The sequence below is a fragment of the Empidonax traillii genome, unplaced genomic scaffold (genome assembly GCF_003031625.1).
Source record: "Empidonax traillii isolate 1590-97213 ecotype Southwest subspecies unplaced genomic scaffold, ASM303162v1 scaffold470:size469199, whole genome shotgun sequence".
NCBI lineage: Eukaryota > Metazoa > Chordata > Aves > Passeriformes > Tyrannidae > Empidonax > Empidonax traillii.
Genome location: NW_020955663.1, coordinates 12,992 through 35,957, shown reverse-complemented (window position 1 = coordinate 35,957; position 22,966 = coordinate 12,992). Strand labels below are relative to the sequence as shown.

The following is a 22,966-nucleotide window of genomic DNA, read 5'->3' as shown; positions in this document are numbered from 1 at the left end:
AGAGGTCTCCAATGGGCAGACCCACGTCAGATTAGTCAAAAGCAGTAACGAAAACTCCCCAGAACCAGCGAGAAAGAAATTCAGAACTGAGTTAGAGGAATCTCTTATCCTTTTCTACCTAAGAGACAGTCCCAGTAGAAAACTTCAACCCTGAACAGATGCTCTCCCACTTCTCACCATTCAGGAGAGTGAGACACGAGATATGACATGCAATCAAAATGTGCGTCTCATATTTACTTCCTTATAACTCCTAATTTTTGGTAAAGCACTGAATTACTAGTGCTGTACTAATTAAGTTCACCTCAGTTACCCGAACAGATTTGACTGGCTACTTACGAAAAAATCACCCATCTAAATTAAATAGAATAGTATTAGATTAAAAAAAAATGTAGGTCATTGAAGAAGCAAACCATCAACAAACGTTGCCAGCTTTATTTCGGCATGAGCCTTTCTTTGCTCTGTTCAGACCCCAATTCCTATATATCAAAGCCTTTAAGCACACACTGGCCTTAAGCATGTGCTTAAAAAGCTTTGCTGTGTGAGGACCCTCCTCCTGGCACGCAGGACGTTGGGGACTGCTCGCAGTGTAATCCCCTGCACTGAGCGTGCCCTCCTTTCCAGTGTGTGTGACCTACTCACGGAATTTACGTCCAAAACAAAAAGATTATGCACTGAAAATCAAATCACGTTGTGTCAACGCAATGGTAATGCCCAATATACCCTGTAAACTGTGAAGAGCCTCTGCTCACAAAATGCCAGTGAAATCAGAAGTCATACCTGTGAAAATAACTCCAGTGCAATAAATACACAAAAGAGACTCAAAACTAACACTTGCCAAACATCAGTCTTGCACGTTTGTGCCACCAGCAGCCAATTCATATTATACAGCAGTGGCCTACAGGTCTTTCACATACTTTTTTCCTAATTAGAACAAACTAATAAAATCTCCAGTATTCTTCTCTAAGTTGCATTTATTTAGCGTGAAAATGGTTTAAAGAGTTTAAGTTGTGTTTTTTAAAGGAGAAAAGTGTATCTAGGAAAGAAGTATCTTTTTTTCAGAATCATGTGTACTAATATGTTTTTTTATCACCCCAAACTGAAAACAGTCCTCTAAAAAAAAAGTTTTTAGTTAATATCAGTGTTTTGGAGCCTCCCACTGGCAGCCATCACACAGCTGAAGTGAACTATCAGCTGAATGGAGGCTTTATATCCAGAGCCAACGTCTATTTTGCTTTAAAAGAAATTAGTATTTCTGAGTTTCTATTTTAAATGCAATTTAAAAGATCATAAAGGAAAGAATCCAGCATTTATTGTGTGTCTCCCAGCAGAATACTTAATGTTCAAACATCTACTATGCAAAGGTCAAATGATTTCACTGAATGTAACAGTGACAAAAATATTCTGCAGCACTGAACAAAATATCAGATGACCAAGGAAAAAGATGTGGATCTGAGATCTCACAAGAGCTACAATAAATAATGTAGATTCAGTTCAGTAAGAAAGAAAATTGCAAAGTTGTGCCATGAGAACCAGATTAAGAAAGATAATAGGTGAAATTATACAAATCACATACTTTTGGCAGTGCTCTTCATAAAGGAATATGATAAAGAAATACAGCAAATGAATTTTTATAAAACAACCCTAACTTTTCTTACACAAATACTGCCTCCACAAAATTGAAAAAAAAAACCTGTTCAGCTGGGGAAGCTCCAGGGTGTTGTGCTGCAGGCAGCAACAGGGATAGCTGAAGTCAAACAAAAATTCAGTGTAAATAGTTGTGGTAGTTGTAAAATACGAGGGGCAAAGCTGCAGTGAGCACTCACTGAGGAATGAGAAAGATTATAGGTAAAACTAATACGAAAAAAATCAACTCAAATGCTTATCTGAAACAAACAGCAAAGGCTAATAGGCACCCCTTTATTTTCCATTTTGTTGTGCTTTTCCTTCCTTGACATTTACATCAAATATTTTAGGCTCTCACTCTTTCTAACATAAAGAGGTTGCAAAGTGTACCATGTAGCACTTGCTGGTAGTCCTGGCTCTTCAAAGCCAAGATCTCACCACCAGCTAAAGAGAGCTGGAAACAAACCCAGGGACTGCCTGTCTGCCTCTGTGATGTGCTGCTCCGTAAGATGAATTTGGTGGTGATCAACTGCACTGGAACTGGGGAGATCCAGTGGATCTCTCCACACCAATGGACAGGAGCATCAAGGGCAGGAGGCAGAAATGCAGCTGAGCAGCACGTGAGGGGAAAGAAAAAAACAAGAACCAGGAGGAAAGTATGTACAGAGGGAGAAGAAAGATGGAAAATTATACACAGAAGTCCAACCGAAACAGAGGACAAGGCAGCAAAGAAATAAGAAACTACATAAGGGAACAGAATACAGGGAATAAGGTAACTGAGAACAAAAGCACTACCTGCTGTCCACTTTCTGGAAGAGAACACAGCATTTGACACATTAAAGAAAAGTGAAAGGTGCTTTTTAGTTTGGTTTGGCTCTTCTAGTTAGAAGTATTCAATCAGCTGTCAAGTAAAGATGGAAAATAAGGTGCTAAATTGATGTTACACCTGAATGAGACTCCTGTTTGTGAGTTCACAAAAAAACTGAACACCGTAGATGTCACTAATTTTATATATTAATACAAAGATACATCATCTTGACTATTAAACTGTGTTCAGAAGCATACATACGTTTTTTTCTGTGCTCAACCAGCTCAATAGCCTGCTTTGCTGAGCATTTTGAAAACCAGTTGTCCCCAAGCAGAACAGTGACCTCATTGGTGTGGACAAGCTTTCCTGGCATGAAGGCAAGAGGACCAAAAGGTACCTGTCAAAGACATAGAAGAAACTGCTGAAAATCACTAATGAAAATAAAATTTAGACAGTCATACATGTCTTGGTTTATCTTTAAAAAAAGTAAAACACAGAGTTTAAAAGAAAATTCTACAGAAGTTACTTAACGACTAACTCTTCAGAAATATTCAAATAACCATATCCATTTGAATTTAGTATTGTACTTACAAAATCTTAAAAGCTGTATTTCACCAGAAAAGTTTTTTGTGACATAAAACTATAGTATAGCTGAATGCTCACATGGAAAACAAATTCACTTACTGCAAACATACAAACCTTGATAATACAAACATTATCCTTTGAGTTACATATTTGCTACATGCAGATTACATTAATTTCCTAATAAAAGCCAGATTAGGTTTGTCAACATTTTTAAAATACTTGAACAGGTATGGCCAATTCAGAGTTGCTTTTCTCAGTATCTGTCTTGCTAATAGTAAGTACCTACAGACTCCAGTGTAAGTCTGTGGGGCTACTAGCAGGACCACTGACAGTGCTTAATGTCACTCTGCTGTGTTATCCAACAGATTACAGACCTCAGCCTCCCAGTGATGCTCCAACATCACTCCTCCTGTAACAGCTCTCCAGGCACAAGGACAATAGATAAAATCAGAACACTTAAGGCAGGAGTACACCGGTGAAACACACATTTTATAACTTTACAGGTGCTTCTTAAAACGTGTTGGTCCCTTTTTAACAGGCATTGTAATGTACAGGGCATCGGTTTTATGACTTAAGACACCTTCTACCAGCCACACTTTACAGACAGTGCTTGGGCAAGTCCTGTGGCTGAGGAGGAGCTTTGGCCACCCTCACCCCTGTCCCCTGCACTACTCCCTGGCATCCTGACTCTCAGGTCTACTGACACCTGCCTGGCCGCCTTTGGGCTTCCATCAAAGAGATTAGGAGACCAAAATAAAATTAAATTTAAAATGGATGAGGCAAAAAGGTAAGAACCACATCCACATCAAGTTTTCTCTTTCTCAGGGTAAAAAGAAATCTGTCTTAGACAGTTTGTATCGGTTCCTTCTACTTTATTCCTCTGCCTCCTTTTTTATTTCCTTACAGCCACTTGCTTTCTCATCATGTTTGTGCTGAAGCAGAGCACTTGGCCTAGTGGGTCTGTCTCCTTGGAAAGCAATCTTCCCTAGCTTCAATATCCAGGAGGGTACCAATGTTTGAAACAGTTCTCCAGCAGGCAGGACCCTGATGTTAGGACTGTGCAGAATGTGTTTCTCCTACACATGTACCCTCCCTGACTTGGTTTTAAAGTAGCAGACTGCACCAGTTGCCTGTTCACTCTTTCCTCAAAATGATGAAAGCAAAATTGAAAACATATGAAAATATTTGGCTAACAGGATAGGAACTATTTATATACATTTAAAATAACAGATGTGAGTTGACATTGCTGCTTTAACTAGCAATAAGCCCTATCAAGCTTTTTTTTAAAAATAAGGGGGGGTTCTGTGCTTTGAAACAAAACAATCTTTTTGCTTTATATCATGTGGCCACATATACATACATGATAAATGGACTACACACATAAAATCCAGAGCAGTATCATCAGCACAGGAAAAGGAAACGCTCCCTTTTGCCACATGCTAAGTGTAATCCAATGCCTCCTTACTAACAATCCAACTCTATATCTGAGCCAGACTGCCAAGGAAGACAGCACTCAGGCACTGTGTGCTGAAATCAGCCACTCAGTTATGTACAGGACAGCTTCCCTCCCTTCAAAGATGTATCTTGAATTGAACCTGAGAAGGGGAGAGGGAAAAACAACAGAGAGAGAGAAGCCAATCTGTACAAAATTCTGGTGAGCTCAAGCCAACATGGCAAATTTTACACAGGGAGCTGTGCAGTTGTTAGGGAAGATTCAAAGCACCAGAAAAGATCGCTATGTCAATAGGAGGATCGGTGGGACAAAAATTAGCAGCACCTTTTTATGTAAAAATCAATGTTCTAGGGTTTATTTCCATGAATCAGGAAATACTATGGCCATTTTCTTCTCAGGAAATGACTAAGTACCATAATTCAGTCATAATTATAGTTTTCTATACAATAGATTTACATATCAAACATGTCAGGTTTTGTGTTAAGCGTTTATGTCATCAGCTCTCAGTTGTCAGTAACACTGTAATTTATAGTGGATTTCAAAGAAAAGAGAAAGAAACAAAAGCAAAGGTTTAACTATTATCATAATAAATGTAACATTACTAAGTACCAACATCTCACCACCAGTGCAGGCACCCCATTACTAACAGTTCTAGCCCATTTTCTTGTGTGACCTCTACATTTTACATACCATGATATCATAGGACAGTTTGTCAGGCAATGTATGGAGTCGTTCCTGAAGAGCTTCATAATCGCTCTCCACCTTCTTCCTGTTTGAAAAATTCAGTACAAAGTTAAAGTTTTTTTCTGCTAGTAAATCAACAACACACAAGAAAAATACACTACTTTACTCTTAAACACATGCAGTTGATAGATTAATAACTTATTTATAAAAGACACGGGATGACAAACATAATAGCTGGATTATTTAATAATAACTTGTATTAAGATAGGTACATGATTCTTTTAGCTTGTGCATGTCTCTTTCTGAATTTGAACTTTCCATGGTGCAAAGAATCATTTTTTTCACTAGGATCTGGCATATCTCACTCTATGTTCAAATTCAAGTTATAACACCACCAACATCTAGAAAAATAACTGAAAATCCAGTTTATATTTTCTAAGAGGCAAATTCTTCAAAGTATCAGTTGTAATAAAGAACTCATGACCTCAGTTTGAGCTGAATCAATCGGCAGCATTTTAATTAATTCTGATTTTCACATGAACTTCATGTTCCTATCAAGAGTCAACACTCCTGAAAGATGGCTCGACCACCAGGATTCTCTCGCATCTTCAGCCCCTGACAAGGGACAAAACAGGTGAGGAGCAGCCCTTCTGCTGCTTCTCTATCCAAAATGTAAATAAGGCTCACAGTACATGTTGCTACCCAGGAGAGAAATGGCTTGGGGAACTGAGACAAAGTATTCCCAGAGCAGACACCTGGTTCTTCACAGGACTTTTGCAAGATGCAGCATTTCAATGGCTGCAGGGATTTTCCTTTGTGTGCAAAACAACCAACCACACTCCCTCCAAAAAGCAGCCTTATTTTGTGAAAATACTTAAACATTTAAATTTGTCTGGAAAAAAATCTCTTAATGGACCACTGCCATTCTGAAGCTGGTCAGAAATCAGCTCTTGCATGAAGTAGCTGGCATATAAATGTCAGGTTTGATGATATTGTTTACTTGCACTTCAAAATAGTAAACATATATATGGTAGTAAATTCTGCAATAAAAGGCAACTGAAAGCACGGAGCAGCACACTTAACAACGCTGACCCAAGATGCAAATTACAGGTTTTCTGAGGATGATTCAGGAAAGCAATCTATAAATGTGCTGAAAAATGAATGTCATAGTTGATAACACAACTCTCAAAATATTACCATCGATTTTCTCAGATTCATAAGCTGAGTGAAATCTTTTTCAGCATTCGTTATGAAAAATTATCTGATACTCTTATGTTTTGACTCATTTGCCTCACAGTTTAACTCAGGTGTAATCATCCTACTTTATACCTATTTAAAGTTGCTGAACTCGTCCTGAAAAAAAATTAATTTAGACTTTTATGCCATTTGGACATTAAAACCATACTCCACATAAGTGATTTACAAAAGATGCTTGCTACTGCTTTGCTCTGACAGCAGATTTCTCCCAGACATTTGAGGCAAGTTTCTCTGTCCACTGCCCACATTAGAGTGAAAATGTAATTCACTTCCTTCAAAGGGGAAGGACAAACTCATGAATCTTCACAAAATTCACTGAGATGTTTTGGGGGAGGAAGGAACATAATGACAACTTGGTGTCACCAATAACAATCAATTACTTAATGCTATTTACAGAGTCCAGCCTTTGCCTCAGAGAGGTCTGGATCTGAGAAATGGACTCCAACCAGTCACTGAAAAACAAACACAATCCTGTCCCATGTCTCAAATGCAGAGAGAAGACTCCATGCGAAGAGAATGGCATGAAAACTCCCCCATTCGCAGCAGGATTAAACATTCCCATCATTTCATGGCTGAAAGTCACTCATTTCTTCATTAATCTGAAAAGAAGACACTGCCTTTAATGTCTGACTGCTGCCCATTACTGAATAATCTGAAAATCAGGACAAATCAGGTGCCCCAAAAGCCACGTTGCTTTAGGGAGCAAAGCATTCTGCTTTTTTCAGTGGGACTGCTGCCCTTTGCTGAGCAAAACTCAGCCACAGGAATCTCTAAAAGCAGGGCCACATCCTGAACTGGACCACCAAGATAAAATTAAAATTAATCCTTTTAATTAATTGGCCTGAAACAGCATTACTTAAGGAAGGAAGCTGACCTCCCTCTTCCCCTATAGCTGATGGTCTCACAGGTTCTGGGATGTGTCAGTGTCCCAGGATGTGCTCTGGGATGTGCTCTGTCCCAGGAAATGAAGAACTAAAGTGAACAGGGAAGAAAAATCCTGGGACTACAGCTATGAGCATGTCCCAGGGAAATGCATGTCTAGATATTTAATCCCATACCAGACCCATTATTGGATTCATGGCTTTAGAAATATACTTCAAAAAGTGGACTGAAAAAATTAAAAAGAAAATAATTTAATGGAAATATATTGAAGCTGAGCATTTTAAAACCCTATTGTTATTCACCCCATTCTATTTAACATTCTTCTGTGTCACTGACTACTTAAAAGGTCTTCTATGAACAAATTACTCAGCTGAAACAAGAGCACTCAGCTCTTGCACAATCAAGACCTAAATAAGGGTACTAATTTTAAATAATTTTTTATAAAGTGAAGATTGTATGTATGCTGTGCAAACTGCTTTTCTATATAAAAGATATCAGTAAGTTAGGTTGTTCTTTAGACATTTTGTGCCAAAAGTCCCCAAGTTCATGGGGTCATGGCCAGACTTTGCATAAAAGCAAACACAGGAGGCAACTCCTCCTTCCACAGCCAAACCTCCCAGCCCACTCCACAAACCTCTGCCATTTTAGAAGAGGAAATAATTGTCACAACTTTCCAAACTTTTAAAAATCTGCTGAAATTCCAAGGCTTTCTGTCACACAGGTTACTTCTGAAAAATATTGTCTCTCAGTGAAGGAATGTCCCTGCAGAATTTCACGTGGAACCAAACAGGTACAGACACTGCAAAGCTCCTGAGAAAGTGCATGTGCTGGAGATACTCTGCCTGCCTTCACCACAGCAGCACCAGTAGGCACTTCAATAATATTTCCCTTATTGAAAATTAATGCAGCCTCTGAATTTTAAGCATAAATGAAACATATTAGTTTTAGATTATTTTTGCGAGCCAATAGTCAGAATTTAATATGATGATGTGTATAGATTGCCTTGATTTTTTTTTCCCCCTCTTATCCAGGGCTTGCAGCCTATGTGCATTTAAACTAAAAACATTTGATATACACTAAATATAAATTATTTGCTTGGAGATCTTTCAGGCATGAAGAAAAAGCCTCTTAAAATAAATTTAAAATATTATATGCTTGATGGTGTATAACCAAAGGTTTAATCTCACCACTAAAGGGGCAGTTGCTGTGATTCTGCAATAACCCTGCAGACAATAATCAAGACAGCTCCTGTTGTTCTCTCAGTAAAATCATGGTAAACACAGCATGGATATATCGTAATTTGATATCTGTAAGATCAACTGTTATATCTCACAGTAACTCATAATATAAGATTTCATTCACCATTAAATGTACATTTTCCTCAGATGCCATACAAAACTATTATTTACTAGGCATGTTTTCTATTAACCATGGATTGCCAACAGAGAAAAAAGTGCCCAGAGATAATTTTTTTACATAATAAACCATTTCTTTTAAGTATTAAAAACTAAGCTTTAGCACATTCTTTACTGGGGGAGGGGGGGGACAATGAAACATTACTTTCACATTGTTACTTGGGAAAAAATGACAAATGGGATGGGTATTTAAGGCAGAAGGATAAACACTGAAGCTCACTGTATTTGTGATTTAATGATATCAGTGAGAAATATATACATCTTAAAGGGAGTGCATTGCAACAATTCTGAGCTATCACTAACTATAATCCCCCAAACATGCTAGCAGGATTTGACTCTCATCTGAATAAACAGCAGTACTTTACTAAAGTATAACTAGGTTACTCATCAGTATTTTAGACATGTAATCAAACATTTTTTACTTACCAGTGCTGGATTTTTTCTTGGCAGCTAGTGACCACCTGTCATTAAAACAGATAACTACTCATGAAAAAAACAAGGCTAAGCACACAGCTGCAATGTCAATGCATCAGGGACTAGAACAGTAGCTTTACAGATTTGGTGGTGCCTCTATATACATTTTTATTTGTCAGGGCAAAGGCATGTGAATGGTCGCTCTTAAGCAGCACACTTTATCACACGCTAATGCAGAGTGATAACCACAGAAAAAAATTACAGCTTTTCACTCCATATTTTGGTACAATACCTGCTCCATAACTATTACGTGACACACCATCTGAGATAAGTAGCAGTTTGTGCAATCTGCCGATCTATTTTCAGTGTTACATGTTTGCAGAATAAGAAAACAACATAAATTATAACAAGACATCGATGTAACTTCCATACTCAGTCATTAAAAACAAAAACAAATGAACCTCACAACACCAAAAACATTTTTCCTCTATCAGTACATCAACTAATGTTTCCACTGGCCATTTTAACTTGAAAAAGCACAAATTAACTTTGTGCTACATAAATACATGGATATTTGACACCATGATGGGCTGCTGGCTTTCCTTCTGTTCTTGCTGGGTGTCAAAAAAGCTAAGTTTTAGTATGAATATTTCACTTACTTCCTTATGCCACAGGCTTTTCCAAGAGATATAAAAGAAATTACAAAGTAAAGCACATTGTTAAAATTTAATACTTTTTTTCTTTTTTACCTGTATTTTTTAAACTAAATATAGAGCAAACAGACAGGATGCTGAAACCTGTGACCTTCTCTGCCACAATTACATGGAGATTTTGTCTTTCAAAACATATTCTGATCTCTGAATAATGGTTACCAAAAATATAACACAAACAATTTCATTCAATTATATGAAATGCAATGAAGCCATGAGGCAGTTAAATATGTCTAGACATCTTCTCAATATAAGCATTTTCTGGATTTTTTTTTTTTTTTTTTTACAAATTTCGTTTTTCCTATAGCCAAAATAATACTAGCATTTGAAAGCAATTAATGAGAAAATTTGCAGAGAAAACAATAACATACATTCAAGTATCACTGAAATCACTGGAGCATATAATTCTTTTTTTTCCCCCCAAACAACAGAATGAAAGACAATTTTTTTTTTCAGTGAGCATATGTGCAGCTATTGCAGAACAGATCTCAGACCCTGCACTTTCTACTCATGTAGGAGTAAAAAAATGGGACTACTTTGTGAGCTAATAATTCTTTAAACAGAGTAAAGTTCTTAAATGAAAAGGATCAGCTCTACATTTGTGGTTATGGTATTTCATAATCCATCAGGATGACCCAGGTAGCTCATCCCACATAAGCCAAGTTTAAATTTGTCATTTGGTTTAAACTCCTACAAATCAAATGCCTAGCAAATATCTTCCTTAATGTGCAAGCTAACTATTTTTAAGCTTAAGAGTAAATATACACACTTGTACAGGACATCAACACAGAAATCTAATTCATACTGTTAATATTAAGCCCATTTTAAGAGTAAAGTTTCTGCAGAAGGTACAAATCACACAGAACAGCAACATCAGATAACAATGCTAACACACACTGGAGCCCACCAGAGACAAGTCAGAGTCAGAGCCTATTCTACCCACATCCTTCATACAACACCATTTAGCATACAAAAATGTTTATGGAATCCTTTAAGAAAGTTCCAATTTAATTGCCCCATTACAGATGAAGACGGAAAAGACAGGAAGCTTTCCATTCCCCATACATGACATTCCATGCATGAAGTGAGCTAAAAGCACAAAAAGAAAAGCCCTGCAAACCATAAGAGCAGCATGTTCATTAACCTCTACATGATAATCCTTTCGTAGCTGCATATTAACTAGTTACATATTCATAATCATTTACATTATTTAGAGGACCTTCTATGAAAATTTCCAGGCTATATCCATTAGCTACAATGTTAAAGGTTACAGAAGACAGTCTACTTAATGTTTCTAGGAAGCTTTTTTTAATTAGTAAATATGTAAATTGGGCACATATGCTTTTTATGTTTTTAAAAAATAGTCCATCAGTAAAACAGCATAGGGGAATATGCTGTTTCCATCACCCTTTATCCCCCTTAAAAAAAAAAAAAAGAAAGAAAAATCAATAACACCAATCAATTTTAATTTAATTCTTCTTCTTTGATATAATCTCTCTTGAAGGGATACTAAAGGGTAGAACCAACAACAAACCTTTTCATTTCAGTGGCCAGCATAAAACGAGACCTTTTACAGAAGTGCTAAAATATACCACCTTAAAAATATTGCAGACTCCACTTCTGGAACTGAAGTCCATTAAAAGAATAGAGAGAATAAATATTGAAAAACAGATGGAGATCAATTATGCATATGTCCTTTATTAGGTCAGTCCCACTGTTTGGATAACAACTGGTCTTATCACAGCAAAGAAACAAATAGATAAATATATAAACAAATCTTTGATTCCTTGCCTTTAATCAAACACCGGAAAATCATTAGTCTATCTTCCACACATAATTTATATTTAGCGTTACAATTAAACAGTGAAAATCCCCTTCAGGGTAAATAAAATAAATGACCTGTTTGTTTGTTCACTTGAGTTCAATTTACCTAGGCACCTAGTGCCACCAAGTATGCACTACTTCTAAGACATTGTAGTGGAAGTGGTACCAATAAACTGAATTCTGTCCTTTTAGGCACGAAATTGTATGAGTTTGTGAATGCACATGGTTATCAGTGGCTTATCTGCATATTAAAATGTTTATTAACCTATTCTTGCAGCAAACTTAATGCTACCAAATAATGGATCCGGTTTTTAAAACACTATAGGAAAACACATTCCCTAGTCTTAAAAGAAAGCAAATGGGCAAATACCTCATTTCCTTCCTTTCCACCTTTAACAGCAACTTGTTAAAATTTTGTGCTTCTCAAGCCCCTGACTGGACAAAGCTCCACGAGCACCCCCCTGGGACACCCCTGCACACCTGTAACACAGTGTGGAATTCCTTCTGGATTGAAAACTGGACCATTAAAGCTGGAGATTATGAGCTGGTTCTGCTCTCACTGCAGTAGGTTGAGCTACTTCAAAGCAAACTCATGTTGCTGCTTTCAGGGAATCTCCTACTTCTAAGTGTCACAAGTAGAGCACAAGGATCAGCTGCAGATCATCACTTCTAGGTGTGCCCCAGTCCCACTGAGTCAATCTGATCACAGGGCACTCCACAGGCTGGTGCAGACTCCAGATCACCTCCAAGCAACTCCTATCAGACAGCCAAAGACTTCATTAGCTGACCAAAGATAAAAGACTCCTTCTGTCTGCAACATGTTCTCTCTTTCCAGTCCATCAATTTATACTGCACCTTCTCCAGGATTTTCCATCTGAGGAGTTCAAAATCTGTTCCATGAATTAAAGGGTACAGCACTTTGAAGAAGCACTGCACCGATTCTGTGGGCTGTGTAACTTAACCACTAACACTGCTCAGGGCTGGGAACCGAAGCCAGAGCTCCTAACTCAGCAGCCAGCCACTACTTTCCTTGGCAATGACACCAGGCCAGAAGGATACTGGTGCACAAAACAGTTTCTTACCTGTACATGCCCATGGGTCTCTAACCTATTCCACATTACCCCACCTTTCCCCAGCAGGTGTTCGCCCTCCTGTACAAGGGCACTTCTTTCCTACATCTTATTTTTCCTTACCTGTTGATTCTGCACACACTCCTATTACTGACAGCTGAACATAATTCTCTGAGGTGCTTCTGATTATCAAAGTGCTGCACAAATAGTTCTGCTCTCCTCTCCATTCCAAGACTATTTTTGTTTTACTCTGTCACCTTCTCCGAGGTGAAGTGCACGCGTGTGAACGCTTCTCTCTACTAAGAAGCTGGGCGCCGCCTACAAAGGTGCTGGCTTTAGCACACAGAGGGCAATTCTCCTCTCTCATCTCTTCTGAACAGCAAGTAGGCAAGTTGCCAAGTCATAATCTTATTTATGTCTCAGCTTATGAAAAAACTGTAAGCAATAGAGCTGATCCTGGTATCATCTGCTGGCAGTTTGGGGTACCAATGGTAAACCTGTTGTATGCAAGTGACATGATTATGGTGAAGTCCAAAGAAGTAGAAATTGGTATTTTTAAGATTAAAGTCAATTTCAATGAAAATGATGAAATAAAAAATGCCCCATTAGATTAGGAACAGGTCCTAAATGAACAAGAGGCCATTTCCACACTGGGAATTGCAGCACGGCACAAAAGCAAAGCTGCCGTTCAAACCAACTTCAAGTTAGGTATCCAAGAGGTCAAGCGTCTGCTGTTTCTACATGCACACTTGAGTGTTCTGCTTCAACACTGTGGCTCACAATCTGGCTGGTCTTCTGAAATTAGAAACTAGGGACACAGATCTAATCCCAGCTCTGATTTTGTTTCTTCTATATGGCCTTGAGCAAATCACAACCTCTCAGTCTACATTTCTTCATCTGCAAAATGGGGATAATAGTATTAACCTACCCACCTCAGAGTGTTTAATGATGATTAATTAATGTGAGAAAAGCACTCTAAAGATGTAAGAGCACTATATAAGTGATAAAGCATTATTTACCACTTGAAAAGTAATCTGAATAAAATCAGATATGCAAGTAATTTGTTTACATGTAGCAATAATATAATTTGTGACTATTTAATCTTGAATTAGTCTCACTTTAAACATCCCTTTCAATCACATTTCCAGTTACTTAGGGAAAATGACAGTATAGAATACTTTTTGTGGAAGCAAAGCAAGTAATGAGGTGGTAATTAAAGTAAGGGTCTAATAAAGTCTAAAGCCAGTGATTTGCCTTCAGGAGACTGTCCCTGCCATTCGGGACTGCGACAATATCTCAGTTTCAAGCTTGGTTCTGTTGTTCAGAACCTTCCACCAACCACAGTGGAAGTGCATGCTGGTTTCCTGAAGTGCAGATCCACATTTGCAAGGCCCACGATAAATCCAAGATACTACTGAGCTCCTTCAGACGACTCCAGCTCTGCAGAGTTTTAACGGCTTAACATTCCACATGCAAGTATTTACCGCAGTTGACACATGCACATGAGCTGCCTCCATCTCTAAATGTTTGCAGTATCAAAACCCACTCGTGCCATGCAAGTCGTGCTCGGGATTTCCCTGTTGCACCCCCAAAACCTTTAAAGTTTACTAATGAAATAACCAGGTCACAGTATGATTTTACATTACAGAAGAGCACTAATGGGTGGTCAAATATTTATTCATCTCTTGGTAACAAGGATGTAACAAGCCACACAGAGAATAAACATTTTAAATGAATTTTCGTTTTTTTTCCTCTAGGAAACTACACAGTACTTGCCTAAAACACAGCAATCACTGATGGAGAAAGACAGAATTAACATTTGCACAATTGTTTTTCCTAGAGCCCCATTTTCAATCAAAAAATGAAATAAAACTATTAAAAATTCTTCAGTCTGTTGGCACACTGTATGATCTAATGGAAAAGGAAGAAAGCATTTCTGAGTTCTCATATTAATTTATTAAATCATATTACTCAAAAACACTACATTTCAACAAATTATTAACATAAATCCCCCTTTGGGTGGAAACTTCTGCCTTTTGAAGAAATGTGTTTGGGAAGAATACTGAAGGAAAAGAGAGAAAGAAATTTGAATCACAGCAAACACTTACTTCTACAGGAAAAAAAAAATCCTACTTAGAAGTATAACCACAATTTTTACCTTTCTTTACAAGAAAACAAGTGACATCTACTATTTTTTATATTAATTGTGTACCCACACATGGGTCTTCCAGTTTAGTGGAAAAAGTAATATATATATATATATCATATATATATATACGTATATATACCATCTATATATAATAATATATACATTATTTATTAATAAATAAAGGCTAAATTCTGACTGAAATTATTTTGGGGAGCTTAAAAATTCTACACAGCACAAATCCCACACAGCAGAAGTCCCAAAGGCAGCAGGGCGTGTTCTGCTGAGTGAGTTTCACCAGCTCCAAACCAACTGGGCTGGTGCAAGCGAGGAACAAAGTGGAGCAAGGTCTTGTCCTTTGCGGGCACCGAGTCACTATCCATGTCCTGTAACTTCATCTTGACACCCAGCTAAGGAACTCGTAACTTAATACTTCAGCTGAGGTCAGGTAAACATATTCCTGTGGCTACACCATATCCAGGCTCGCACAGGTACCAAGAGAGCAGCAGAGCAGCACAAGCACAGAACTCCCACGATCTAAGCAACTGAACATCTCAAGCAGGTTTTGCAAGCTTTGATGTAGTTTATGGTGCAACAACTGTGCTGCCAGCAATACCTGAGCTTAACTAGCTTAAAATTGCCATGAGCTGTGGCACCTCCTCACAGACATACCTGCAGGCTGTGGTTCAGCCTCAGCCGCAGCCCTGAGTAAACAGGCATGATTCCTCCCTTTCTCCTGCTACTCACTTCCACTCTCTTACCCTTCCAACCTCACACAACCTGCTGGCAGACATTTGTAGCTTCATTAGGGTCTCACGCTGGCTGAAAAGTACTCCAAAAAGAGGGAAAAAACAAAAGCATAAAGATCAACTATTAAGCTTAGTTTTAATGTGAATTCCCACCCAGGCACTGAGCAGTGTCACAAATGTGCCACCCTGAAACTGCTAAAAGGCTGAAAAAAGCAGACACAGATAAAAATAATAATAAAAAAAGCTAAAATTTAAACGTTGTTCAAATAAAAGTCATGTGGGCAATTCACGTGATAAGTTATGAAAATTCTGAACAAGTGTCTGACCTGTTGCTCACAACTGCTCTGACCTGGCCAAGGCTCAAAGGGCCAGTCCAGTTTTCCCATCACTGGCTCTGCATTTCCCCTGCCACATTCGTGCTGGCATCTGCCACGAGCATTTGGCACATTTTACTGGACTCCTCTCACCCCACAGCAGCCTGATCCCAAGTGTTAGGACAGAAGTTGTGGAGGGTTCACCCTTTTTGTGACAGTGACTCTGCAGCCTATGCCAACAGACAAGAGGAACCACAAAACCAGCACCTGCACAGTGGTCACTGCATCTACTCAGAGCACCTATAGACACCTATAGGAGCAGCACAATTTAGTCACATTTAAATTTTGTGCATATAATCTCATCCAAACACTCTAGTTACCAGTGAAGCCGGATGCACACGGGCTTGCCCACTCCAGAATAAAGGCAATGCTCTTTAAATTCTTTTGTGAATAGTTTGCCTTCAATTACCATTAAAAAAACACCTCCTGAAGATCTGTTAATTTATTTCACAAGTCTTGACACTATATAAACTAGTAAGTATTTAATTCATACTAATAAGAACATAGACAAATATTGACTAAAAAAGTAAAAGTGATGATCAATTAACACTGGAGGAACAATAAGCACTCCACTGAAAGCTTCCAGATAATGACTGAATTAGCCCTTTAACTTGAGAGCAGCACATGAGAAAACATTACTGGAACCACTGGACAGGATAGAGTGTATGTCATCACAAATTTCTGAAAAGGTCCAGGTGTCTTTTAAAAAAGAATATGGCAAATTCAGACAGGTTCTTTTCAAAAGGAGCAGATCAAACAAAGCTTCTGACACTCTGTTCCCTTTTCTCAAACAGTTATTGGGCCAAATGAAGTCCCACTGCACTGGTGTGTCATACCCAGGCTTTCTCTAGATTCTGTTCAGTTGGACATAGGCTGGAAAAAGTGTAAATCATGGGAGAAATTGCACTGGAAAGCCCACTCAGCTGTATCCTCACATGTGAGTCCACAGCCCCTGCAGCAGCAGGGAGTGTACAAGACCCTACTCAGGCTCACTGCTCTTTTTCCAACTGCAGGAACAACTTTAGAACTGCCAAGCTGTTGATTTCACAGCACAGATATTACTTGAAAAAGACTTAAAAAGAAGCAGTCAGCCCCAGAAGTAATTCACATAAAAAGAGAAAACAATTTAAAAGAGTGTAGTTTAGGATCCTGTAATTTGTTTCCCTATAACCCACCTACAAGTTGTTTCACTGTTAAAAAACTGCAAGTACTCAGGATCTTGAAAACCATTTGGAAATTAAAGATCATACTGCTCTACCATTTAAATTCATAAAAATTAAGAATTTTGTAATTCACAGTGGCCAATGAGTTACAATAAGAGCTGCACTCAATCTAATTGTGCTTTGTTGTCATGATGAGTGACAGGAGAGTCACTTCCCTGTCTTAATTTCCCTAAAAGGAAAATAAAAAAATGTGTTTGCCAGTGCAATACCAAAAAAAAAAAAAAGAAAAAAACCAAAATCATATTGCCAGCTAATACTGGAATCCTTTAGATTCTCCATGGCTGTGTCTGCACTCTGCAAACGTCTCTTGGGTCTAATTGGTTCTGTAATGTCTCCCATTACGCATATCATCATTGCATTGCTCAGAAACTATAGAACATATCCCACTGTAAATTCACTGTCTGTGCAAGTCTTACCAAATCATACAGATCTGACTCGTCAACTTCCCATCAGTAATCTCAACCCATTTGATTGCAGGAATAAATGGGTATCAAATAATATGTTCAAATGCGGGGTCTATAGCATGAGAACCCTCCTATTTAAATATTCATTTTATAATTCCTGTACTAACTTGCAATAGATTTACCACAGTATTTTCAGCTAACATATATTGCTTCTGCAAGTAATCCATGATACATACATTATATTCTTCCTACAGAAATATTCAAAACTTTACGCAGGCACTGTGCTTACAATGATGGTCTTTATCATGAAAATTACTAGATATTCTTCTATAATTTATCCCCAAGATACACATTCTAAGTCATGTTTTTATACAAAGTGCCTTTAGTAGAAGCACTGAAAATTGCTTTTAATAGTTTAGTCTTACTATCACCACAAATTAACAAGATGAAATCTGTCCAACAGGCAAGCAGTCCTAAACAAGAATTCAAATTACTTTTCACCAGGGGTCCTAGACCTGGAAGTTGCAGCCTCAATCTGAATGAAGACAGAAAGTCATGAACATCCTGTTCTTTGAATATTTTCAAACAGGAAGGAAGCCTCAGTTCACAAGTTCTCTAGAGCAGCTCTTCAGAACCTAAAAAGCTCAAGATCATAGCTGAACCAGGGTGGTATAACGGCCTGAGTGTTAAAATAATGAGCTATGATTCAAAAATTACCTTCAATGCGGCAACAGATATTGCCCTATTCCACTATTACACTTAAGGTTGCCTTCAGACTAATGGGAATAAATAGGTGTCTTTATACCTAATCAAGCATCACTGGGACAGCACAACATCACGTTAATTAAAATAAATATATTTGCCTGCTTAAATGCCAGTATATAGAGATATCGTTCTGGCCAAGTAACTTTACTATTTGTTATGACTCTCACACTATAATTACTAGTTTACCAAAGTGCAGGATAACTAATTCTCCCTCATCTTTGTGCTGAAACCAAAACGTGAACCTTCAACTTCAGCGATTTTATGAGGAAAATACGAATCCCTGAAAAGAGGCAGCTGAAATGAAAAGACCTCCTCCATCTTAAAATATTTTCGTAACTGAAAATACTGTTGTAATCCAATTATATATATTCATTGCATAGAGAGAAAGTCTACTACATCTTCATCATGACACTCCATTGTAACCAAGATATGTAGTTCTTTAGTATAATTTCATATTGAAGCTGAAGCGTTCCATTTTTTTTAGCCAATTTGCAGAAATTATGTAAAGTTTCCCTCTGATAAAATATAACTTTGGTACATCAGCCTAACAGAGGCTTAATTAATGGTCTCCTGGGCCTCTTTACCACTGGAGCAGATCTGTTTAAGAGGAGTCTTAAACTTGCTTACAGAGGGGTCTTACCATGAACTGGGAATAATTCTACCTGGCTACATCAGACGTGCTTAGACATTAGGCCTGACTGACACTACTGTACCAGGGAAATTGTTCTCCACCAGATTCCACCACTCTGAAAATTAACTGAAGCAGCCCAAGCTGACAAGCCACTATCACCAATTATTGGCATAATGGGTTACTCTCCATGCAGAACAGACAATGTGGAGTATTCCATCAAATCCTCCTACTGTTCATCCACATTAAGGGTCAGTTGGCTATGTAGATCTTTTAGTAATGATCTACTGGGCTATTCAAAGGTAGACATGTTTTTGCACACAGTATTCCAGATTTTTATACCACGCAGGTGTTACTGAGTTTTCTTACTCCTAACTAAACCAGCATGTGACAAAATACAGGTTGAAGATAAAGACCTCTGTTATAACTGAGGAGCTCTACTGTGTGCCTTAGAATTGGCATACAAAAATTTTAATAACGTGAGAAAAATCTGCAGAAGCAGTGAAAGGCTGACTGGGCAAACGCACTTGTGTCAATAATCCATTGAACATGACCATGAGTTAGTCCCACTGTGCCTCTTGCACCCACCCAGAGTTCCTAGGGCTGGCACCTACAAGCCTAGAATTGCACTAAGTTATCAGAGCCCACCTGCCTTAGACCACAAGTGTGATAATAATAATAATTAAAAAAAAAAAAAAAAAAAAAAAAAGCAGCAGGAAAAGTATCTTGAGTTTTGCACTACGGTCTCAGGTGGAACCAGCCTCCAACTCTCGGGAACAATTTCTGCAGGAGAGCCTGGTTCTTTCCAACCCATTTCAAACATAGATACACCCGCTCTTCAGCCGGGCCCGGGAGCCCTTTGGGATGGCGCAGGTCACAGACACGGCCGGGCCGTGCGCGGGCGGGTTTGAAGGTGTCACCGCGGCGGGGACAGCGCGGCGAGGCGGGCGGAGGGAGCGAACCTGCACCCATGGGCGAGCGGGGGGCGCGGGCAGGGCCTCCGCTCCCGCTGCCTCCTGGCCCGTCCCCCCAGAGCTCCGCGGCAGCACCGCCGCTCCCCGTCCCCCGCGGGTCTCCCGAGGATCCCGGTGCTCCCGATATTCCCGAGGCTCCCGGGGGTCCCTGGGGCTCAGCCCCGCCACCCCCGGCCTGCCTCGCCCGCCGCCCGTGACGTCACGCGGCCACGTGCCCGCCCCCCGCCCTGGGACCCCCGGCCCGGCCCGGCCCGGCCCGGCTCCCCCCGCGCCCCCGGCCCGGCCCGGCCCCTCCTGCCCTCCTTTACCTTCTCGTGCTCCCGCCGGAGCCGCCCCACCAGCGCGGGGCTCAGCGGCGCCGCGCTGCCGCCGGGGGCCTCCATGCGGGCCGGGCCGGGCCGCGCCGGCGGTGTCCGGGGGAGCGGCGGGGGGGTAAGGGAGGGGTGGGCAGCGGCCGGTCCGGGCCGATCTCCTCAGCAGGGCGAATGAGTCCTATAGAAATGTTTGTGCAGGGCGAAGCGCCGGCTCCAGAGCCGCATCCACGCGGGGGCCGCCGCCGCCTGGGCCCGGGGCGCCGCCGCCGCTGCCGGGGGAAGAAGCATCTCAGTGTCGCATTCTGGGCCGCGCCGCCGCCGCCTGGGCCCGGCTCCCGCTGCCGCCGGGGGAGAGCCGGGCTGGGGGTGGGTGTGAGGGGGTGGGTGGGTGCCGACCGTGGGTCCCGGCCGCGCCGCCCGCCCGCCTGCTGCACTCTGGGTACCGCCCGGGCCGCGGGAGGCACCCGGCTGTGCGAGCCGGGAGAGGCGGGCGCTCCACACCCCCTGCCCGGCCCGGCCCCCGCGCCCCGCGCTGGGGCTCCCCGGCAGCCCTCGCTGCCCCCGGGCCACAAGGCCTGGGCGTCGGGAAGGGTAACAGCGGCTGTGGAGCGCTGAGAGGGGCCTGCTCGGATCCCAGCGCCGCTCACAGACAGGGCTGTGTGTCCTTTGAGACAGCGAGGGGCTGTCACCGTAACTGCCCTCCGGCTCTGTAGACTGTGCGCTGGTGGTGAATAATTATAGAATCACAGGATGGCAGGGGTTGGAAGGGACCTTAAAGACAGGCTCATAGAATCAAGGTTAGAAGACACCTTTAAGATCATGAAGTCCAACTGTCCACCCACCACTGCCACTGTAACCCCTAAACCACATCACCCATCAGCTGATCCACATGCCTCATAATCACCTCCAGGGATGGTGACTCCACCACCTCCCTGGGCAAGGTATTACAATGCCTGACCACCCTGACAGTAAAAGAACTTTTTCTAGTATTTAATCTGGACCTACCTTCTCATCTAGTCCCAAACCCTTGCCATGGGCAGGGACACCTTCCATCAGACCAGGTTGCTCAGAGCCCCATCCAACCAGGCCTTGAACACTTCCATAGTTGGGGCATCCACAGCGTCTCTAGGCAACCTGTTCCACTGTCTCACCATCCTCACTGTAAAGAATTTCTTCCTAATACCTAATCCAAATTTCCCCTCTTTCAATTTGTACCCACTGTTCCTTGTCCTATCACTACAGTGGGCTGCTAGCACTAAAATAACTTAGAGCAGCACTCGGCCTTGCCTACGTGGAAAGCAAGGGGTGTACAGCTGCCCTTGGAGTACCACAGAGTAATTTATGTGCAGTGAATTCATCAGCTAATTTTGTGAATGGCTTTAGACCCGTCCGGAGTGCCGCTGTTACCAGTTGGTAATGGAAGAGAGCCGTGCTTTAACAGGGTGCCGGATCACAGAGCCACTGGAGACCTGAGCAGCTTCACATGGTGCTTGATGCCTTTCTAGCAGGTGTATTTTAACTTCTACATCGTAAATACTGCCTAGGTGCAGTCAATCATAGAACTTGTGTTTACTGCTGCAGCTTTCCCTTGAGTGGACACCCTGCGTATATATTTGTCAGCAGAGCTGAGGGGCTTATATAATTGTCATAAGACAGGTACAAATGGGCATTTTCGCTACATTTAGATCAGAGGGTTCCTTTTCCAGCAAAAGAGTCAACACTTCCTTTCTATGAGCAGAACTAACCCTGTATACACCACAGAACAACTCTTTGTGTTATAAACATGACATAATATGTGCCATGAGGTTTTATAAATTCAGGTTCCCATCCCCCTTAAAGAGCTGGTTAAAGCTCTACAGATGAGGAATTTAGAAACAATTTTCAAAGCATGGTTACTCAAGCTGGAAGTTAGCTTTTAGCCAGGCTTTAATACAGCTTCCAATATTGCAAATAAAAATTTGCAACTGCAGCTGGGTTGTTTGGTTTTTGAAATAACTACATCCATAATCTTCAAGAATAATTGAAAGTTAGCTAAAATCTCTGGCACATATTTGTCACTGAGGGATTCTGGATCCTTTGAATGGACAAGACATCTATATATTGTCAGAAAAAACAGCTTACCAGAAAGAGGATATCTCAAGTTTAAACAGGTTCTATGAATCTTGTCATCCTTCTAAATGCTCATTATAAATAACTCCCTTTCAGCCTGCTCAGAACTCTTCTGAGTTTCCCTTCAGGGCTCACAGAGGAGATACTACAAATACAGGTCATTTTAAATGCTCCAGTTGATCCCATTTCATCTCAACTCGACTGAAGGATAAAACAGATGCACAACATGAACATACAATACCTTATTTAAAGATTTTAATTTTTTTGCCTGACATAACAAAAAAAAAAAAAAAACCTTAAGTAACAAAAAGAGCCACAAAGTAAGAATTTTTGTATCACAAGACACTATTTTCTAAATAGAATGTAAAGACATGCAATCATTTCTCTTGGTTCCTGGTCCAAAGACTTTGCCATTTCATGTGCCTCCAGTACACCACTTAGTCACTAAATGTGCTGTATTGAAGGCCTCTGACAGTTGGCCAAAATGAGAGGCTACACCATTATCAGAGCAATGACTGTGTTTGGTTGTACTGATGATAGTATGGAATAGTTTAC

General features: G+C 40.5%; 1 protein-coding gene across 1 annotated transcript in view; it reads right to left on the bottom strand.

Annotated features, from left to right (window-relative positions):
• The window catches only part of URI1 (URI1 prefoldin like chaperone), a 41,087-nt gene extending 20,627 nt beyond the window's left edge, over nucleotides 1–20,460 (bottom strand). Inside the window, exons 1-4 of the mRNA XM_027895807.1 lie at nucleotides 20,297–20,460; nucleotides 9,134–9,168; nucleotides 5,160–5,238; nucleotides 2,693–2,828 (exon numbers count right to left, since the gene is read on the bottom strand). Coding sequence (XP_027751608.1) covers nucleotides 2,693–2,828; nucleotides 5,160–5,238; nucleotides 9,134–9,168; nucleotides 20,297–20,371 — 325 coding nt within the window. The 5' untranslated portion in view covers nucleotides 20,372–20,460. The remainder of the gene's footprint in view (nucleotides 1–2,692; nucleotides 2,829–5,159; nucleotides 5,239–9,133; nucleotides 9,169–20,296) is intronic.
• Nucleotides 20,461–22,966: the final 2,506 nt, after the last annotated feature.